Source organism: Pelecanus crispus, chromosome 8 (genome assembly GCF_030463565.1).
Source record: "Pelecanus crispus isolate bPelCri1 chromosome 8, bPelCri1.pri, whole genome shotgun sequence".
Taxonomy (NCBI): Eukaryota; Metazoa; Chordata; class Aves; order Pelecaniformes; family Pelecanidae; genus Pelecanus; species Pelecanus crispus.
This window is the reverse complement of record NC_134650.1, coordinates 32,706,549-32,724,197: the sequence shown is the minus strand read 5'-3', so window position 1 is coordinate 32,724,197 and position 17,649 is coordinate 32,706,549. Positions and strand designations below refer to the sequence as shown.

Below are 17,649 nucleotides of genomic sequence, written 5' to 3'. Positions count from 1 at the left end.
TCATAGCCGATTATGCATGTATCATGCAAAACAGGAATGCTGTCATAGCAGCTATAAAAATGTCAGTGAAAACTGAACTACTATTACCAAGTTGTAAATGAAATGATAAATGCAAAAGGAATATGTGAATGAATACATTAAGGGAAATGTTATTTCTTTCCTGGAAGATAAACAAGCAAAACAAAATACATTCTCATGAAACGGAGTAATTTGTATGAACAAATATGCATAGATAACAATTGCAGTAGGCCACAACTGCACAGTACAACTGGATAAAATTATTAAGATTTTGGGTAACGAATTTTCCAGCCTTAGAAAGGAACGGACAGTAAAAATGTAATGTTATGAAACCAGTTTCAAAGTAAGAGACCAGTTAAGTGATAGATTATAATAAGGGCCAATATTGTTTACTAAAGCAAAGGGAGATTCTGTCCGTTAGCAATGGCAATTTGGTTTTCTGTGTGACTACACTGTTAAAAAGATTGGCTTTAAAAATGAAGCATTTCTAGCCTTTTATACACTGTACTCATTATAATGTTATTTAACTACTTGCCCAAGGGCTTAATGCTAATAATAATTATCACAAAAAATAGAAACCCAGGCCTTAGAGTTGGACAAAATAACACGAGGACCTACTGGTGTAAGCAAATCCCTCTGCCCAAAAGCCTGAGGCAGCAGCGAGCTCCACTTTGGCAGTGTCCTGCAGCGGTGCCGGCAGGACTGCGGCCAGCCCGTGGCATTCGCACGCGGCAGGATTAAGGCTCTCGTATGCATGTGGAAATATCATGTATGTTGTTCGTCTGTTAAGATAAGTACACTTAGCTTTTTTTTTTGTAAAATTAGTCTTTCATGATAGCCAGACACTGCAAAATGAAACTCTAGTACATGTTGTTAATTAAGGCAAGTCCACATAGAATTGGATATTGAAGCAAGCACTGGGTAAATATATGAAGGTTGTACCTTCATTTCTGCATTAAAAGAGCAATTACTTGGAATATGCTTTACAAACATCAAAGTTAAAAAAATATTTTTGAGTTCCTAATGTGTCCATAATTAATTCACACATTCAGCTGTTGAGTCCAGAAATATGTTCCTGTTGATAATTTGCATCTAATGCTTCAAAAACAATCTGGCACATTTTTATTTGCCTTAATGCCTGAGAGCTATTACCAAGATAGTGCTTTACAATGTCATCATCATTGCTACCACGTATATGCTTTAACTAACACTAGCGCTTAGGTCTGAAGAGTTTCCCTCAAGAATTAAACAGTTTTGTCTCAGGACACAATGTCATGATGGTATCTTAATGGAAGGGAATGTATTTACCAAATAGCACCCTTAAACTTTAAATCAATTAGAATTCAAGTACTGTGTTAAACAAAATACACAGGAATATGGGAATTTTACAAGAATTAAAGCTGCCCTTTTTCCAATATTGACTACATTTATTTCTTATAAAATAAAAGGGTTTTTATTATAAGAGAGATTGTAAGAAGCGTTAGCTGTCCTCAGCTCCCAAATCAATGAGAACGAGGAACAAAGCACTTCACAAGATCAGGCCCGAGTATCAGAAATGCTTCACATCCTCATCAGAGATGCCCAGGGCTAGTACTTCCACATGTATAAAAGTCAGTTCTGCAAAAATGATCCTTACCTACATCCTTTTCACATACACGTGCACTTAGAATCTACTGTGACAGGCAGGAGTCCAAGACCATCCAAAATGAGTCCAAATTTTTATTTATAAAATATATCAATTAGCAATTTTGTTAAGATACGAATTTATGAAAACTGTGAGCTCCTAAATCAAAAGATAAAATTGTTTGCTTCAATTTTTAAACAGAAGAGGAAAACATAACTGGGAATATCATATATTGGTTTATGTTTGATTTTGAATACTATCTCAACCCCTTCATCACTATGCTGGTTTCATCCCAGTGATTGAGCTTGGTATCAGCTGCTAATTCTTTTGAACATAAAATCAGCCTTCTAAATTGCTGCTTTTTAGAAAATTATTTCTGTAGTTATTATTGCAGTTTGACCTCTTATGAGCAACAAACTTATTTTGTTATTTTTAAATATTATGTTATTTTTAAATGTTACCAAAATAACAAACCTATATTTGGTCATTTTTTCTTTAGAATACTTGTATGCATCTGAAAGAAACATAACTGTGCATGGATGTTATCCATCCTCTTCGCGTTTAATTCTGGCAGAGTGTTTCCAGAACTTGAAACATGATCTCCAAGGGCAGGAAAGGTAATTCAGATACTTGGAGTCCTACACTACATACAATGCATGATATGCCACAGCTTAGGGCAGTACTCAGAAAACTCTCCCCAAACATGGTCTTTAACTTGGTCAGCCCCATCACATCAGACAGGGAGGTATTTATCCAGACAGCAATCCAAGAACCAGACCATTAAACAATTTCAATGTGACTCCTGGAAGTTTTCCCTCCAGCACCCCCTTTTGTCCCCAGTGGCTCTCAAAGCACAAACAGGGCCTCATGCTTCATGTCGCATATACTGCAACACATCCAGCCTGCGCCCCGCTCCCTCCTTTTCTGCTGACCAGCATTCATACACGAATTTTGACTGGGAGCGCTGGCAATTGAACGTGTAAGGACAGGAGTGGCACCGGAGAAGGGCTCTGCTGAGCTCTGAGGAGTCGGGCAGCCTCTCGCGAGCCCACAAACACTTACATTCCTCTAGAGCCAGAGGCAGGAAGGTCCTGCAGCAATCCCAGTGCCAGAGCACAACCAGGAATCATTATTTTCCCTGTTCCAGCACTAACTGCACCCCTGTTGAGTTTGCCAGGAGACTTTCTTAGAGAAAGGAAGAAAGAGGGGTGAGGACAGTTGTTCATCTTTTTTGAACATTAAATAGAAGACATCCTCCATCTAACTGAGACAGAGAGAAGGACTGCTACGTCCACTTCTCTTACCCAAACAGCTGAAAGCCCCAGCACGGATCTGAATGCACTTGCCCTTGATACTGGGCCACTGACCTGCTTGGAGAGCAACAAGTCTGTAGAATTTCGTGCACCCTGAAAAATATTAATTAGGGCACCCAGCCTGGCTGTGGGAACAGCACAGCTGTAAAAATCCAATAGGAAAACCCTGGGCCAAATCCTGATGTTCCCTGTGCGGGGCTCCGAGCGAGGGCTCCCTTAGCAGTGCGGGACGGCGGAGTGCCGAGGCCCTTTCCCCAGGGCAGCCACCACTCGCGTGCTGTGGGGACTCGGCGGTGGCCCCGTGAAGGAAATTGAAGTGCCATGGTTCCCCCAGCCAGCGGGGAGAAGCTGCACTGACAGATTTCCCTGCTTCTGGCTGCTGCCATGGCTGCTCAGTGCCCCCCGTAGAGCCCACGGCTGCATACGCCCACCTTCCCCTGCATCTAATAGAGACTGCACATCAGAGGCAGTGGTAGGTAGGGAGATAAGGGGGAGAAGCTTTAAACATTGCCAGGTCAGCGCAACAGGAGGTAAGCAAGTACAGAGGCAGGAAGAACTACTGAAAGTTTTTGATATAGTCCTAGATGGACTCCCCAATGCCTGTAAATGTTTCAAAGGGGGATCCCCTTTCTGTGGGCATGGAAATGTTTCAAAGGAGCCCCAATCAGTGCAATATTTCAAAGACCTCTGCTCTGTAAAAATTCCACCCCAAGCCCCCCTTAGCTGAAAACATTTCTAAACAGATCCCTTCCTGGCTAACCACAGCTGAGGAGGTCTGTTCTGCTGCTTACAGCCCTCCTACAGGCCCCAGTGTAAAATGAAACAAAACATCTACCATATACCTCCTCTGGGGATGCATCCAGCCTGCTCCTTCCCCAGGGACCCTATGCAGGACCCAATGTGCCTCTGTGTTTGTGTGCAGGATATGAAGGGCTAGAGTGCAGAAGGGTAATTTTTCAAAGCATTGTGTGGGAGTAGCACTGGAAATTCCCTGCATACTGCTTTGAAAAAAATAAACCCCCTACCTCCATGAATTATGAGCAGGGCCTCTGACTCCAGACTGATGAGCCGAGAGGTTGAAGAGGGAGGCACAGCCAACTTAACTTGATGCACTTTTTAAGACTATGATGTAAGAAATAATTAAACCCTTTAATCATATTACGGACACTGATACTTAAGAGGTGTCGCTGCTACAGAGCAGGGATTCCTTTGTTGACAGTCACTTGAGCAGAATAAAACTGTAAGCAAGTGCTTAGGGTATCTCAACTATTGATTTTGTGTTTCTCAAAGTATGAGAAGAAAGTGCTGCTCAGAGGTCTTGGATTATCAAAGCCAAGAGGTTTTTTTACCTAAAAATTACATGTCAAGGCTAACTTCATTGTCTTGGCTCACTTCAAATTCAAAAGAGAGATAAAAATCTCTCCCTGGAAATGCTTATCCTACTCAAACTCTTATCTTAGATTGGTATCAATCATTCATTTTCCCCAGACAGCATCTCAATGACTATGTTAAAGCAGACACCTTAATTTTAGACAGATGCAAGTTCATTGAGATGAGTCCAACCCTAAGCTCCTGAGGAGGCACAGTCTGAGGGCAAGCTCTCCCCGCCCCCCAAGCACCTGTATGTTCACCCTGGGATCTCAGTGCCCTCTCAGCACAAACAAATCCTCATCTGTAGATCTTAAATTGACAACGATGACATTAATAGCCCCTGTGACACAGATCTGGGCTGCAGAAACAGCTATATTAGCTTCTTTCTCTTGCTGCCCATCTAGCTAGACTTGGTCTAACACAGAGAAGGGAGACTCTTGCACCCCTGATTTTATAAGCGATAAACCAGCCTGAATGGTAAGGAGGCACATGCCCATCTCTCCTGTGGCCTGAGTAAGGGATCAAGGCTCTCAGGCTTTGAACAGAGGGCACAGGAGCAAGTCCAAGAGACAATCCATCACTCTCCTTACTATTACTGACCCAGCACTATGCAAATTAACACCAAAAATCTGCACAGCATTTATTGCTCGAGAAACGGTGACATCTAGTCTCTCCTTTTCCCTTCAGTATTGCCCAGTAAAGAACAAATACCAACAGCAGACTCACTGGCAACACCTTTTCAGAAGCAGTCACACGTCCTGAAGGAGAGGGGGCCCAAGCGCCTTGTGAACTGAGATGCCCAGAGTGGGAGGAAGCTTGGCTCCATATTAAAGGTTTCTATACTTCACTCTTTCCTAAACTGTACCATAAAAAAGAGTGATGACTTGAACTTAATGAACGTTCTCAGTCTGTATCTCAGCAAAGCGACACAAAGATATGACACCACAATGGAATAATCACACATTTTCTTACCATGTCCTGGTATTTACAATGTTCTAGGTGTAAGGAACTGAGTCCATATGCACCTTTGTACTTACATAGAGTTCTTCCAGATATGTATAATAACTTATGTACAGCTTCAAGGAAACAATAGGTACAGTTTTCACAAACAGCAGCACCACACTTTTCTCAGCCTCCTATGCCTTTTACCACTGTTATTTTCCAATATCACTAATAGTGGACCTTATAACATCATATATATCGTCACATATTATTCCAGACAGCATTAATTTGGGGATATACATAAACAAACTTCACACATCAATTACTGGAAAATGAAGAAATTGCATCTTTCCAAAAGGAAAAATAATTACCCTCTCGAATCAAGCTGAATCTTAACTCAGCACTTCATGACCTTTGTATTTAAAAATAATTTATTAGCTACTGGATTACAAATTAAGTTGAAACAAGTGCTAAGCTTGCCTAAGGACTTCTTTCTTTCAGGCTTCTTAAAAAAAAAAAATCTAGGGGGGAGCTACATGAAATCACTATGGTCCAATTAACAAGGATCTCACTCTTCAAGCTTGCAAACAAGAGATTACATTAACACCTGCTACAAAAGCAAACATTTTTAGATATCTTCATCTTAACCTGCTTGACATTGACTTCAAACTCCTGCCTGGCTCTCGGATGGAAATTATTGTGACTGACGTATATTTTTCATTTGGGGGTAGGGGTGCAAAGACTGTGTCAGTCCGTATTTCTCGTTCTCTGGTATTTATGCATAATTCACTTCAAAGATAATAGCAGTTACATACATGCATTGACAGGAGAATAGTTTCCTAAATGTAAAATTGTTGAAGAAAACCATTATGCTTATGGGAGATAAATGCTGCATGTGAACATATGAGACATACAGAGTGCGCTGTAGGGTCCTTGAAGGATCTCATCCAACATATGCCTACAGTGGCATGTGTAAGTAACTCCTTTGTGGTCTATGCATCAAAATAAACTGACCTCTTGGGCCAACACGTATATTTATAACATCTGTACAGACAGGAAAAACATTTCTTTGCGTTCATCAGAAAAGCAAGCATACAGCTGCAGCAGAAATAGAACCCATAAGATTACAATAACACTTTACTACAAACTCTTGCGACAGGACTGTAGTAGAAGGCAGCAAGCACCAATTTTTAAAACACTTGTATGTCTGAAAAGTTGAACTTTCTGAAGTCCAGAATTGTTGGAAAAAGAAGAAAAAAAACCACTGAAGTAACTCTGTAAGTGTTTTGTTTTGACAATGTTCCTCAGGAATTCACCACACTTAGCTGGGAAAATGCTAGCAGTTAAATCTATTCAATGTCATGACATACAAAATTGAAACATAATTGCTCCTAAGTGGTTGACAACTGGCAAGTACTTTTTACATGGATAGAGAGAAATTTATGCTATCAAATGGAAGATACTGTCAAAAGTTTGATTTTAATATAAATGAAAATGCTACATGAGTACTCAAAAGGATAAGGAAAAAAGCTCAGCAGTAACACTTTTATAACCACATATTTAAAAAGCTTTGAAGTGAAGAATCGTTACATCAAAATCATTTTCCTTGAAAGATAAAAAAAATAAATTACAGCATGAATATTAACAAGTTATTAGAATAGTGAATTTCAAAGAGTAGCAAAAAACAAGCAGCCGATGAGTGGCCTAGTTTAAAGAATGTCTTACCAATCATATGGTTAGCGACATGGATTTGTATCTCTCTCTCATTCTCAAAGGTCATCTGGCACTTGATGCATTGATAGGTCTTTTTCTGTTTAATAACCAAAAAGAGATTAGAGAAAACTGTACTGTAGCATAAGGCAAGTGTGATCATGAATATAGCATGTTACGTGCTTCAACTTTCCTCCACTGAGGCCTTTTCTGCTCATATATCCCCAACAAGACACCAAGTTGGGCTGGGCTTTTCTGGGACCATAAATACAATCTCTAATTAACAGCCTGCTTTAGGAGAGTTTTTAATTTCAACTTAAAAAATTTCAAATGATAGTACTTGAAAATCTGATTGAGTACTTGAGCCATGATCAGATTGCTCATGTCATTTAACCCATTGTAGTAAAAATTCCTGCAGAGTGAAACAAAAGACATTGAAAGGTAACTGTTTTCAGAAAAAGATCAACTTTCTCAAAAAATTCCATCTTTAGTTAAACTCAAAATACAGTAGGCAAAACACCTATAGTTACTTGGGGAAGCAAAGGACAAAAGGAAAAAACACATTTTCTAATGGTCTCCCATCAGAAATCCTGGAAAAACTGCATTACAATTAAAGAATTGTTTCCTAGCATAATCTGTTGCGTATTTTCTCTGTCTCAAAGTCATACCAGGGAGGCTTAGCTACAGAAGTCGGGAGATAGTGTGAAGAGGCAATTACATGAACCATTTATTCAAATAGGGAAAATGGGGTTTGCACTCAGATTGACAGTGGCGTGTGTACTTGTGCAACATGACAGAAAAAAGTCCAGGAAATCATTTGTAGAAATTAAAATGCATGTTGACAAGTTAGACATCTAACTTAGGAAAAACCCCACGACTGCTAAGCTTTTGTACACTTGCAAAAACTCTTATTTCCCAAAGCAGGAGTACGGTGCTTTGGTCTAATGTGCATGCTCATTTACTGCATGGGAATATGCTATCTAAATAGCATCTTTTGATGTGCAATTTAGAAAAATTGGGCTTTTTGTGCCTGCTTCTTCCTAGAGAATAACTCCTACTGCAACACTTGCCACCAGGCATGAGCATAAGCATGCAGTTCTTATCCTTACGGCTAGAGTGGATGGCAGCAGAACATATGTGAAATCTCCGCGCGCTGGCCACAAGCTCAGTTAGCCGAGGAATGGATGGGAACCCCAAGCCATTAGCACTGAGAAACCCAATTCAGTAAACAACACCCTCTTAACTTTTTTGAAGCGAAATATTTTGCGGGTATTTTTTGTGCACTTTTAGATGCACATTAATTTTTCTTACAGCCTCCACCCCACACCTAGGTATAGAATCCCATTTTTAGGACAGCAGTAATAAGTCAGAAGTTTTGAGTTAAACAGAGGAGTTGCTGTCACCCCCTCTGTGCATGGGATCCAATTTCCTTGAGCACCTGCTGAGGAAAGAACAAATTAGGTGCTGCCAAGAGCTTCTTAACTACTTCGCATGTCATCAATGGCAACAAGTTAGCCTGCTGGAGGTTAATGAACATGCTGTAATACCATAATAACAAATGCACCAGTCTATGGATGCTATGCGTATTCCATGAATTCTGTACACAGTATGTGTTTGCACATACACAGGGCTTTCTAGGCTAAAATAACAATGGGTGATAAACATGATAATAGGAAGAAGGCTATACTCCATTGGCCAAAACCTGACACAGCCAACCATATAAAAGGAAATAGTTTGGATTGGCTAGTTATCCCTCGGCAGCTCAAGAAAGTATCCTCCTGGAGTCCATTTGGAAATCAAGGCTGTTAATGGAAAAGCAGCTGGATTTCTGCAGCACTCTTTCTTGGGAATCTATTCCGGCAGGCGAGCACAGCACACATACATACACATGTCCTCTCAAACACACTGGCATACACATGCTGAGGGCTCCTAACTTTAAAAACAAAACAAAACACAAAAAAACTTGGAAGAGAAAAATGGGACTGGGCGGTAAATGATTCATGTGGTCACATTTAAAACTTGAAACCTTCCTCTTTAAAACTTCAAAGCTAAGTTCTGTCCCTTGTTTAACACTTACCTCTGTTATGGGGGTTCCCTAAGTAACTAGCTAAAAAGGACAACATTTCAGCTCAACTCTATTTCAAACCTTTAAAGTTATATTAAACACAGACAAATGATTCATTTTTTTAATTGATTTCGGTGCTTCTGAAAGCTACTCGCTAACAGATCTGGAGACAGGATGTCTTTGTTTATCCACAGACTCAGTACGAAGTCCTCCACACCATTTCACAAACTTATAAAGCACTCTGCTTGGCATGCCCACCCTTCAGAGAAGATGGCAGATCTCAGACTTCCTCTGAGTATTATCTTTAGCCTCAGCTGAGACACATGCATGCAACAGACCAGCTTAACTGAGACAATGGCTCTTGTGACAGCGTACCCCGCTTGATATGCAGTGAGGTTAATAAACGGCTTCATACAGGCCATGAAATAACTAGAGCTAGATTAGCACCCAAATGTATATGCAAGAGATGGAAGAGCTGATTTTTTGGCTCATTAATAATTGTCTTTAAAAGAATGTCACAAAACCAGACTTCTGTTTTCAGTAAATGGGGAACACTAGTTTTAATACAAGGTTGTGTTATTTGTAGTCCCAAATATGATCTTCTACTATCATTTTTGTGGGTATCATGGCTTCACAAACATTATTAATGGGTCAGTTATCTCTTTTTTAAAGTTTTATCTTCACAAGTGGTGACAACAAAGGTGCCCAGATTCTGAGGAGCTAACAAAATCTAGATGATGGCATCTAGGTGATGTAAGAGACCAGATGAACAGGCCTTCAGAGAGCTCAATCCCTATTCAGTCAAGATATTTATTTCTAATCTTGGCACAAAATAGTAGTAATAACAACAGAGGGTTCTGGTTTCTTTTCTGAAGTAACTGTTGTTCCCATGGGTTTTCCAGACTGTCCTCCTTTAAATCTGGAAATGGTTTCCTGTTCTACAAAGAAAATATTCCTCCATTCAAGTGGATTTACAAGGGAAGAGAAGGGGTGCGGGGGAGAACAAAGAGAAGGAATTGAGTCCAAGAAAGTGTGCAGGAGAAAAGAAACTGACTAAAGGAGCACAATAGGGTTCATTCTTCCAACTTTCTATGCTACCTCCTTTGCTTCTTCAGTCCAAATAACCTAGGTGGGCTAAAAATAGTAACACCATTCAAGATGGAAATTTAACTGAAGTCTAAGCATTTGCCATTGTCAATGTTAAATAAGCATTGCTCATGAACACTATGGTACAAAATAAGGATAAATCTGTGTAAGAGAGAGCAGCTTGAAACGTGACTGTTTCCAGTATTACAAGGGACAATGAGAAATCTCAATATTAAACAACTAGTCATGTTTCTCAGGACATGCACATTCCTCTAGAAGACATGTTAAAAGGATTTAATAAAATGTATTCAAAACTGAAGCTCCTACGTACAGAAATATGTTCAGAAAAACATGAAAGCATTACTTCTGATGCAATCGTAATGGAATTAAAAAAGGTCTTGAGCTATACATGTGCCACATACTGGAATAGTACCTCCACTTGTGATGCTCATCTAAAAAAAACCCGTTAGTCCTATCCAAACAGAACAGCTCATATAAAACTATAAGAATCAAACACAAATCGATGTTAGAGCAATCTTTTACTACTAAGGTGTATTTTATTTATTCCTCTTAGTGATGTTTCTTACAGACGACCATTGACTTGACTTAAAATCTCCTAATAACAAATCCTCCAATGCAGATGTTGCCATGTACACAAGGCAAAAACTTTTGTCTGTCTGGAAATGTACCTTTGTTGACCATCATGACTGGATCCTAGTTAGACATCCTAGAAAAAAAGGTGATCAGTTCACAGGTATTCTTCCTGGTTGTTTGCCATACTAAAATGTAAGTAAGGAAGACAGAATACAGCAGCATTTTCAAGGGTTATGTTTTTTCTATCACTCTTATGGATAAAAAAACCCCAAACCCCAAAACTACCAAGCAATTCTGCGTGCTTTTTGATCCTCATCTAGCTGCCTCCAACTGACTTACAGAACAAAACTGCAAAAATTCAATAGTAAAAAACCCAACAAAATATAACAAAATATTCATGCTCCCTTTGTGGTGCTATATCCATGTGCATATATACACAAAATTACATACATACAGTAAAAAGGAATTGTTCTTTTTCTCCTGCTTTATCTTTTTTTCTTCCCAAATATTTTCATTTTTTATTCATCAAGAGCTAATATTTATTTTCTTCCTTTCTTTCACTTTGGGGTTAAATCTTCATTTAAGTTTTTTTTCTGAAAGTTCTTTACGCTTCCACGCTCACTTCTTCAATTCAAGAAGTATAACTGCTGGTGGAGCCATTTCCAACATTGAAAGAAGTTACGGATTTTGCATGTCATCATCACCTTTTTCCATTTGCTTGGATTTCATTCTGCTTATTCTTATTTACTCTGAAATATATACCCACTATTTAAAATATAATCTCCCTATATTTTCTTTCTGACTGTACCTTGTCCTAATCTTCAACTGCCTTTCTGTTTAAGAAAGAAAAATCAGTAAGGCATTTAAAAAAATAAATGTAGGAATGCTCAAGAATTGGAGAGAAGCAGCTCTTCTCTGGACATCTGCAGATTACTCTACATGCATTGTGCACTTAAGATTGCTCCAGTAAAATGGTATTTTACCTGTGTGCAGCATGCTAACAAGATGACAAGAGAGATCGTGCTCAACTTGCTTAGCTTTGCTATGAAGCCAACGAAGTTAAGTAAACACTATTCTTGAAATACAGGGATTTATCACCATTTAAAAGACAGCGTAATTCTTTGAAAATGCCTGTGCTAGGCAGACACAAAGGGCACTCACTCATTGCCTTGAGAAACCCGAGTGAAACACCAATAGTTTCCACATGAACTGATAACAGAATTCAGGTCTTGTACCTATAACGAAGGTAAGATAATGAATTATTCCTAATAACAATATATCTATTCCTGCGATGCATACCATAAAGGTCTCCGATATTAGCATACGTACAGGCCATAGACGCCTGTTGAAGCTACCATTTACCATCATCACAAATGCTGATTTTTCATTATCTTCTACAAAGGAACTAAGACCTTTCCTCATGGGATGAAATTCAAAGCATTTATCTTATTGAAGAACTTAAAACTCTCTCCTGAGAGAACAAGTATGGAAGCTGTCACTGAAAAGAAAGAGTTAAAGCAAGAAATAAGAGCAGAAAATGGCAATGTATTCTGCTTCTGATAGTCGATAGGAAAGAAAAGGTAATATTTCAGGCTATAGGCACAGCCATATGATGTAGGAAGTAGTCCTACCTAAGAGAACAGAGGTGTTTTAAGAATTTAGAAGGAAATAAAAGGCCTGAGGAGGAGGAAGGAGACTGACCTAGCCAGAGCCCCAGCCGAACTCGCAAAAGGTATCACACTGAAGGAGGGATATTTCCATTCCTCATTCTTCTGCAGAATTAGGTGTGTGTGCCTGGAGGCTTAGTCACACATTCACCACACCGAGAGGGAACAACATCCAGTTTAACTAAAAAGGCAAAAGAAGAAGCCTGGAATGGGGCATTGAGGCCAGTGGGTGCCGGGGCAGGCAGTGCCATGCTCCGAGCTGGCCATGCACAGCCCAGCCCGGCCAGACGCTGCTGCCCTGCATGCTCCAGCACTGAGCCGGAGCTAGCAAGTCCCGATGAGGATACAGCCCGCAGCAGCTCTATTGGAGGCATCTCAGTCTGCATCCTCAGGACGTACTTAGGGTCTTCTCTTACTGAGCCTCTGGTGTTCTAGTTGAATGGTATTTTCAGGTTCTTTTAATGCAGTAAGATGTTTGTGGGTGCTTTAATTAGCAGATTGACATAAACAGGCATCTACGGCTGGAATTATTCATTAGGAGTTGGGTGCCTAATTTCCTTAGATACTTTTGAAAATCTCACCCCATCATGTTTAATTAAAAATGTCAGATGATATCAATACTCAGATGTGTCTGCTGTTGGTCTCCTGAGAAGATTTCCAAAATCTACTTCTCATTCCATCTGTTCCTGACAGAGGAAGGACTGACTTGGCCCATTCTTGAACCAAAACATCAACAAATAATTTTAAAGGACTATTAACTGCAAATGATATTAATCTCCTGAGTAGGCTTCTGAAACCTTACTTGGATCTGCATGTTCCAAGGTATCTTGTAAGCTAAGAAATGGAAAAGCAGGCTATCTGCAAACATTAAAGGAGAGCACACTTATATGTAACCTGCATTAGACAACAATTTCCAGATTTGCTAAGAAAACTACTTATGTTACAGGAGGGCCATGAAGCAGATCTTTTTAAAATCACTTTTAAAATCATACACACACACATGCACAGGCACACACGTAAGCACACAGACATTCAAGTAGCCTCACAATGTTCACTCTGACAGACATCCATAAGGACAAGCTCTTTAGCACAGAAATTTGTTTTCGGTGAGAAGTTGGGGAGTAGGGTGGAATTCACTACATTTTTCCTCAAAAGTTCCTTTATCCTCCTGCTTGTACTTAGTTCCCTGGTAAGAAATTATCTCATTCCTCAAGTATGACAGATCAGATTTTTTTGTTTTGTTTTGGGTACTTAGCATCTCCGTTTTTTCATGAAAATGCCCCAGCTTTTTCAGATCTGCCATTTCAGTAGCATCAGAATTCATGGACAGACTCAATCCCCACCATTCAAGTGTCTCATCTCTCTGTTTGTAAATCTAGGGCAGTTTTATGACAAAAAATCTGATGTGCTGCCACTAGGATTCAAGGAGCCTGCAAGGCTGAGCAACATCTAATTTTTCTATGTGCGTTACTCTACCTTTCCTCCTGTTTTGATGGGTTTTTTAGTAGCACAAGTAATTTTATAAAGTGACAGTTTAAAAAAAGAATAACATCAGATCAGTTCTCAGTCACATTGAGGGTCTACATTTTATCCCTCAGACATTTCAAAGTTCAGCTGTACTTACTCTGGGAACAGGGGACGTCTGGGTACCTTTCCTTTGGCCACTAGTCTCGGGCGTCAGGTCTCGGTGGTCTACCTGTATGTGGCTTTCTAGGTCTTCAGCACTTTCAAATTTGACACTACACTCTGGACACCTCAGACTGCCACATGGTCTCTCATTCACCTCCTGTGGAGTCAAGCCCGAAGACTGTCCATTGGTGCTCCTGGTCATGCATCCAGCACACAGGCCATAAGGAAGGCCATTCACATCCAACTTTACCAAGTCCTGCTTATTCCGGAACTCCTTCAAGCACAATGCACACTTGTAGAGTTTTTGCAAGGCCTGGCCGTTGGGCGATGAGGTTGCAGAGTTTCCTGCCAATTTCTGCATATGGAACGTCCCATGAATTTTCAGCTCAAGGGTAGAGGTGACCGTCTGCATGCAGACAACACAGCGAAACCCGGTGAGGGAGTTTCTGAGATCTGGATGCATCTGGCAGTGCTCAATAAATTCCTCCTCGCTCTGCAGTGGCATTTTGCAGATCCGACATGTCCCTGTATCCAAACTCTTGCTGTGAGTGACCTTGTGCTCCGTCAGGGTCAGGAGTGACGGGAAGCGTTCCCCACAGATGGGGCACATGTAGTGCTTAGCTGGGCCTCGATGGGTCTGCATGTGCTCTCTCAGGCCATTTTCTGAGAAAAAGGTCCTTGAGCAGATATTACACTTGTGGCTACCTTTGATGAATTCTGCTTTCTTCCTAGAACAGTCATCCTCCCCAGGCCTGATGTTATGATCTCTCAAACGATGGTTCTGCAAGAGGACCTCCATAGTGTAGGCAGCCCCACAAATGTCACAGCCATACATGGGCTCAGAAGCATCTACATCATCCTCACTGGCTTCATGACTGTTGGAAGTATCTGGATTTTTCATTAACATGTTCTGAATATCTGCCCCTTCTGTCTTCTTATTTGTTGGGGTCATACCATTAGCTGTACCATTCTCAGCACTAGCATCAAAAACACAATGTTTTTCCCGCAAATGCTTTTCAAGCAAGATGATGGCATGAAAAGCTTTGCTACAAAACTTGCAGTTGTATTTTTTGCTGTGGGTTGTGATGTGGCACTGCAGTTCTACCTCTGTGCTAAAGGTCTCACCACAGAAGATGCATTTGTGAGACTTTGATGGATTTCCCAAGTGACTATGCTTCACATGGATCTGGAGATCCACCTCCTTCCTAAAATCCCAGTTACAGGCTGTGCAACGATACATCTTCTTTTCATTGCTATGCTTGACTGCCAGATGCACTTGGATAGATACCTTGGAATCAAAAACTTCTTGGCAAAGGGTGCAGTGATACAACACAAAAGTATGCATGTCCAACAAATGCTTCTGCAAATCATCCACTGAAGAAAACTGTTTGTCGCAGCTCTCACATACATAATGAGTTGAAGTTGTCATGTAATGTACAGTGAGATGTTGCAGAAGAGACTCCTGGGAATCAAAGTCTTCTTTACACTGAGGGCAAGACTGTTTCCTCAACAGCAACTCCAAATGCAACTTTAAATGGGTTTGAAAACTTTCAAAATTTGAGAACTTGAGATCACACTGATTACACGGGTATTCACCATTAGACACTGAGTTTACGCTAGCAGAAAGCCGTTGCCTTTTAGGGGAAGAGACTTCAACATCAGAAGAAACTGGACTCTGCTCTGCTTTTGACTTCTTATTGTGTGCCAGAGGAATGTTCTTGTGGTTTTCTTTAATATGCTTTGTAAGCTTCAGGATGGAGCCAAAAATGGGGGAGTTTGTGCAATAAGGGCATGAATAAACTTCCATAAAAGACTGTGTTGGCTGAATGACAGGGGAATCCAATTTTGAATTTCCTACATTGCAGTGAGTCTGCTGAATATGCTCAGTCAAGGTTGCTTCGGTCAGAAAGCCCATGGAGCACTGGTTACAGAAGAAAGCGTTGTTGCCATCTTGAGGGGTAGCGTTTGGGCCACAGTGAGTAATACGGATGTGTTCTTGTAAGCTATTGATATCTGCAAACATCTCTGGGCAGTAGTTACAGTGAAAGGCAGAAATGTTGCTAAACTGCATCATGGGATAGGCATGGTTTTTGTGCACCTTTCTCACGTGTTCATTCAAGTTGTACAATGTAGGCATGGAATCAAGGCAGATCTGGCATGTGTGGCTTTGCTGAGGTTTGTCTGCATGAATGGTCTTCAGGTGGATCTCCAGAACAGCAAGGCTGTTGAAGTCACGCTTCGAGCAGTAGGGGCAGCTGTAAGTAACTTTAGACCAGTTCTGGCCTTCCTCTCTGTCCACAGACCTGATTTTCTTTTGTCCTCTCAAAGGCTTTAAGGTCGAATCTGGGGTGGAACCTCTTTCCACCGACGCACTGGAATCGGGCGTTGCGCTGCTCATGGACGCCACGCTCCCCAAGACTGGGTCAGGGCTGATGCTGTGATTGCTGGAGTCAGGTTGCCTGTGGCTGTCCAAGTGGCAATAGACTTCCTCTACTGAAGAAAACTGCTCCGGGCACATAGGGCACTTGTGTTTTTTGTTGGCATGGGCTTGATGAATGTGTGAGAGCAGCGAGTTTTCGTCTGCAAATACTTCAGGGCAATGAATACACTGCAAATCTGCCTTCTCGGAAAGCTGTGGGTGGCGTGTCATTACGTGCTTCTCCAAATCTTCAGTCTGACTGAATGTCTCTTCACAGTAATCACACATAAAATCATCCTTCTTCACCTCTTTCTCAGTCTTTGCCATATGTTCCTTGTTCTTTTTATGAGCTTGCATGTGACTCTGCAATGAGCTGGTAGATGAAAACCCACGTTTACACACAGTACACTTGAATGGTTTGCTGGAGCTGTGGGTTTTCAGGTGAATTTTGAGGTGGTCGCTGCGAGAGAATGCAGCCTCGCATTCATGGCAATGGTACTTTTTATCCCCTGTGTGAAGCTTTATGTGGCGATCCCTACTTCTCTTGTGCTTAAAAAGCCGGCTACAGTAGGTGCATTTGAAAGGTAGTTTGTCACTGTGGATCTGCTCGTGCCTTTTAAGGTAGCTCAGGCGAATGAAGGACTTATCACAAAACTGACAGGGATACGGCAGGCCAGTCCCCCCTTCCTCCTCCCCGATGCCGAGATCACACCCATCTCCTATCATCTGAGTGGGTGATGCAACATCTTTGCTGGAGGGAGATGAAGCCACCCAGGAGAGTTGTGGGTCGTCATCACCATCTGTAATGGGAAAGCAGAAAGGAGATTAAAAACAATTCCCAGTGCATCTGTGAAATAAGGACAAAGCTCTCAACAACACTATGGGCTTCTGCTACTACAGCATTAAAAAAAAAATCAACTAAAAAAAAACTCTCTTGAATTTCAAAGGTGGTTTGAGAAAGAGAAATAAAAATACATTTGTACACATAATTCACAAATATGCCAACATATAGTATTAATAAAAAGCATTTTTCTTTATCAGGTTTAACACCTGCTCACTGTACTGTAAAGCAATAAACAATGAATAAAGAAATCAAACACAATGTGCAATGAAGCAATACAAGCATTTCAAAAAGCTACAGTGTTAAGTGATCACCTGTGATTTTGTGGGTCTTTTTAAATGCTACATCAAAATGATTTTAAGTAATGTCT

General features: G+C 40.7%; 1 protein-coding gene across 1 annotated transcript in view; it reads right to left on the bottom strand.

Annotated features, from left to right (window-relative positions):
- The window catches only part of ZNF423 (zinc finger protein 423), a 182,744-nt gene that overhangs the window by 100,760 nt on the left and 64,335 nt on the right, over positions 1-17,649 (bottom strand). The window contains exons 3-4 of the mRNA XM_075715720.1: positions 14,015-17,238; positions 6,994-7,078 (exon numbers count right to left, since the gene is read on the bottom strand). Coding sequence (XP_075571835.1) covers positions 6,994-7,078; positions 14,015-17,238 — 3,309 coding nt within the window. The remainder of the gene's footprint in view (positions 1-6,993; positions 7,079-14,014; positions 17,239-17,649) is intronic.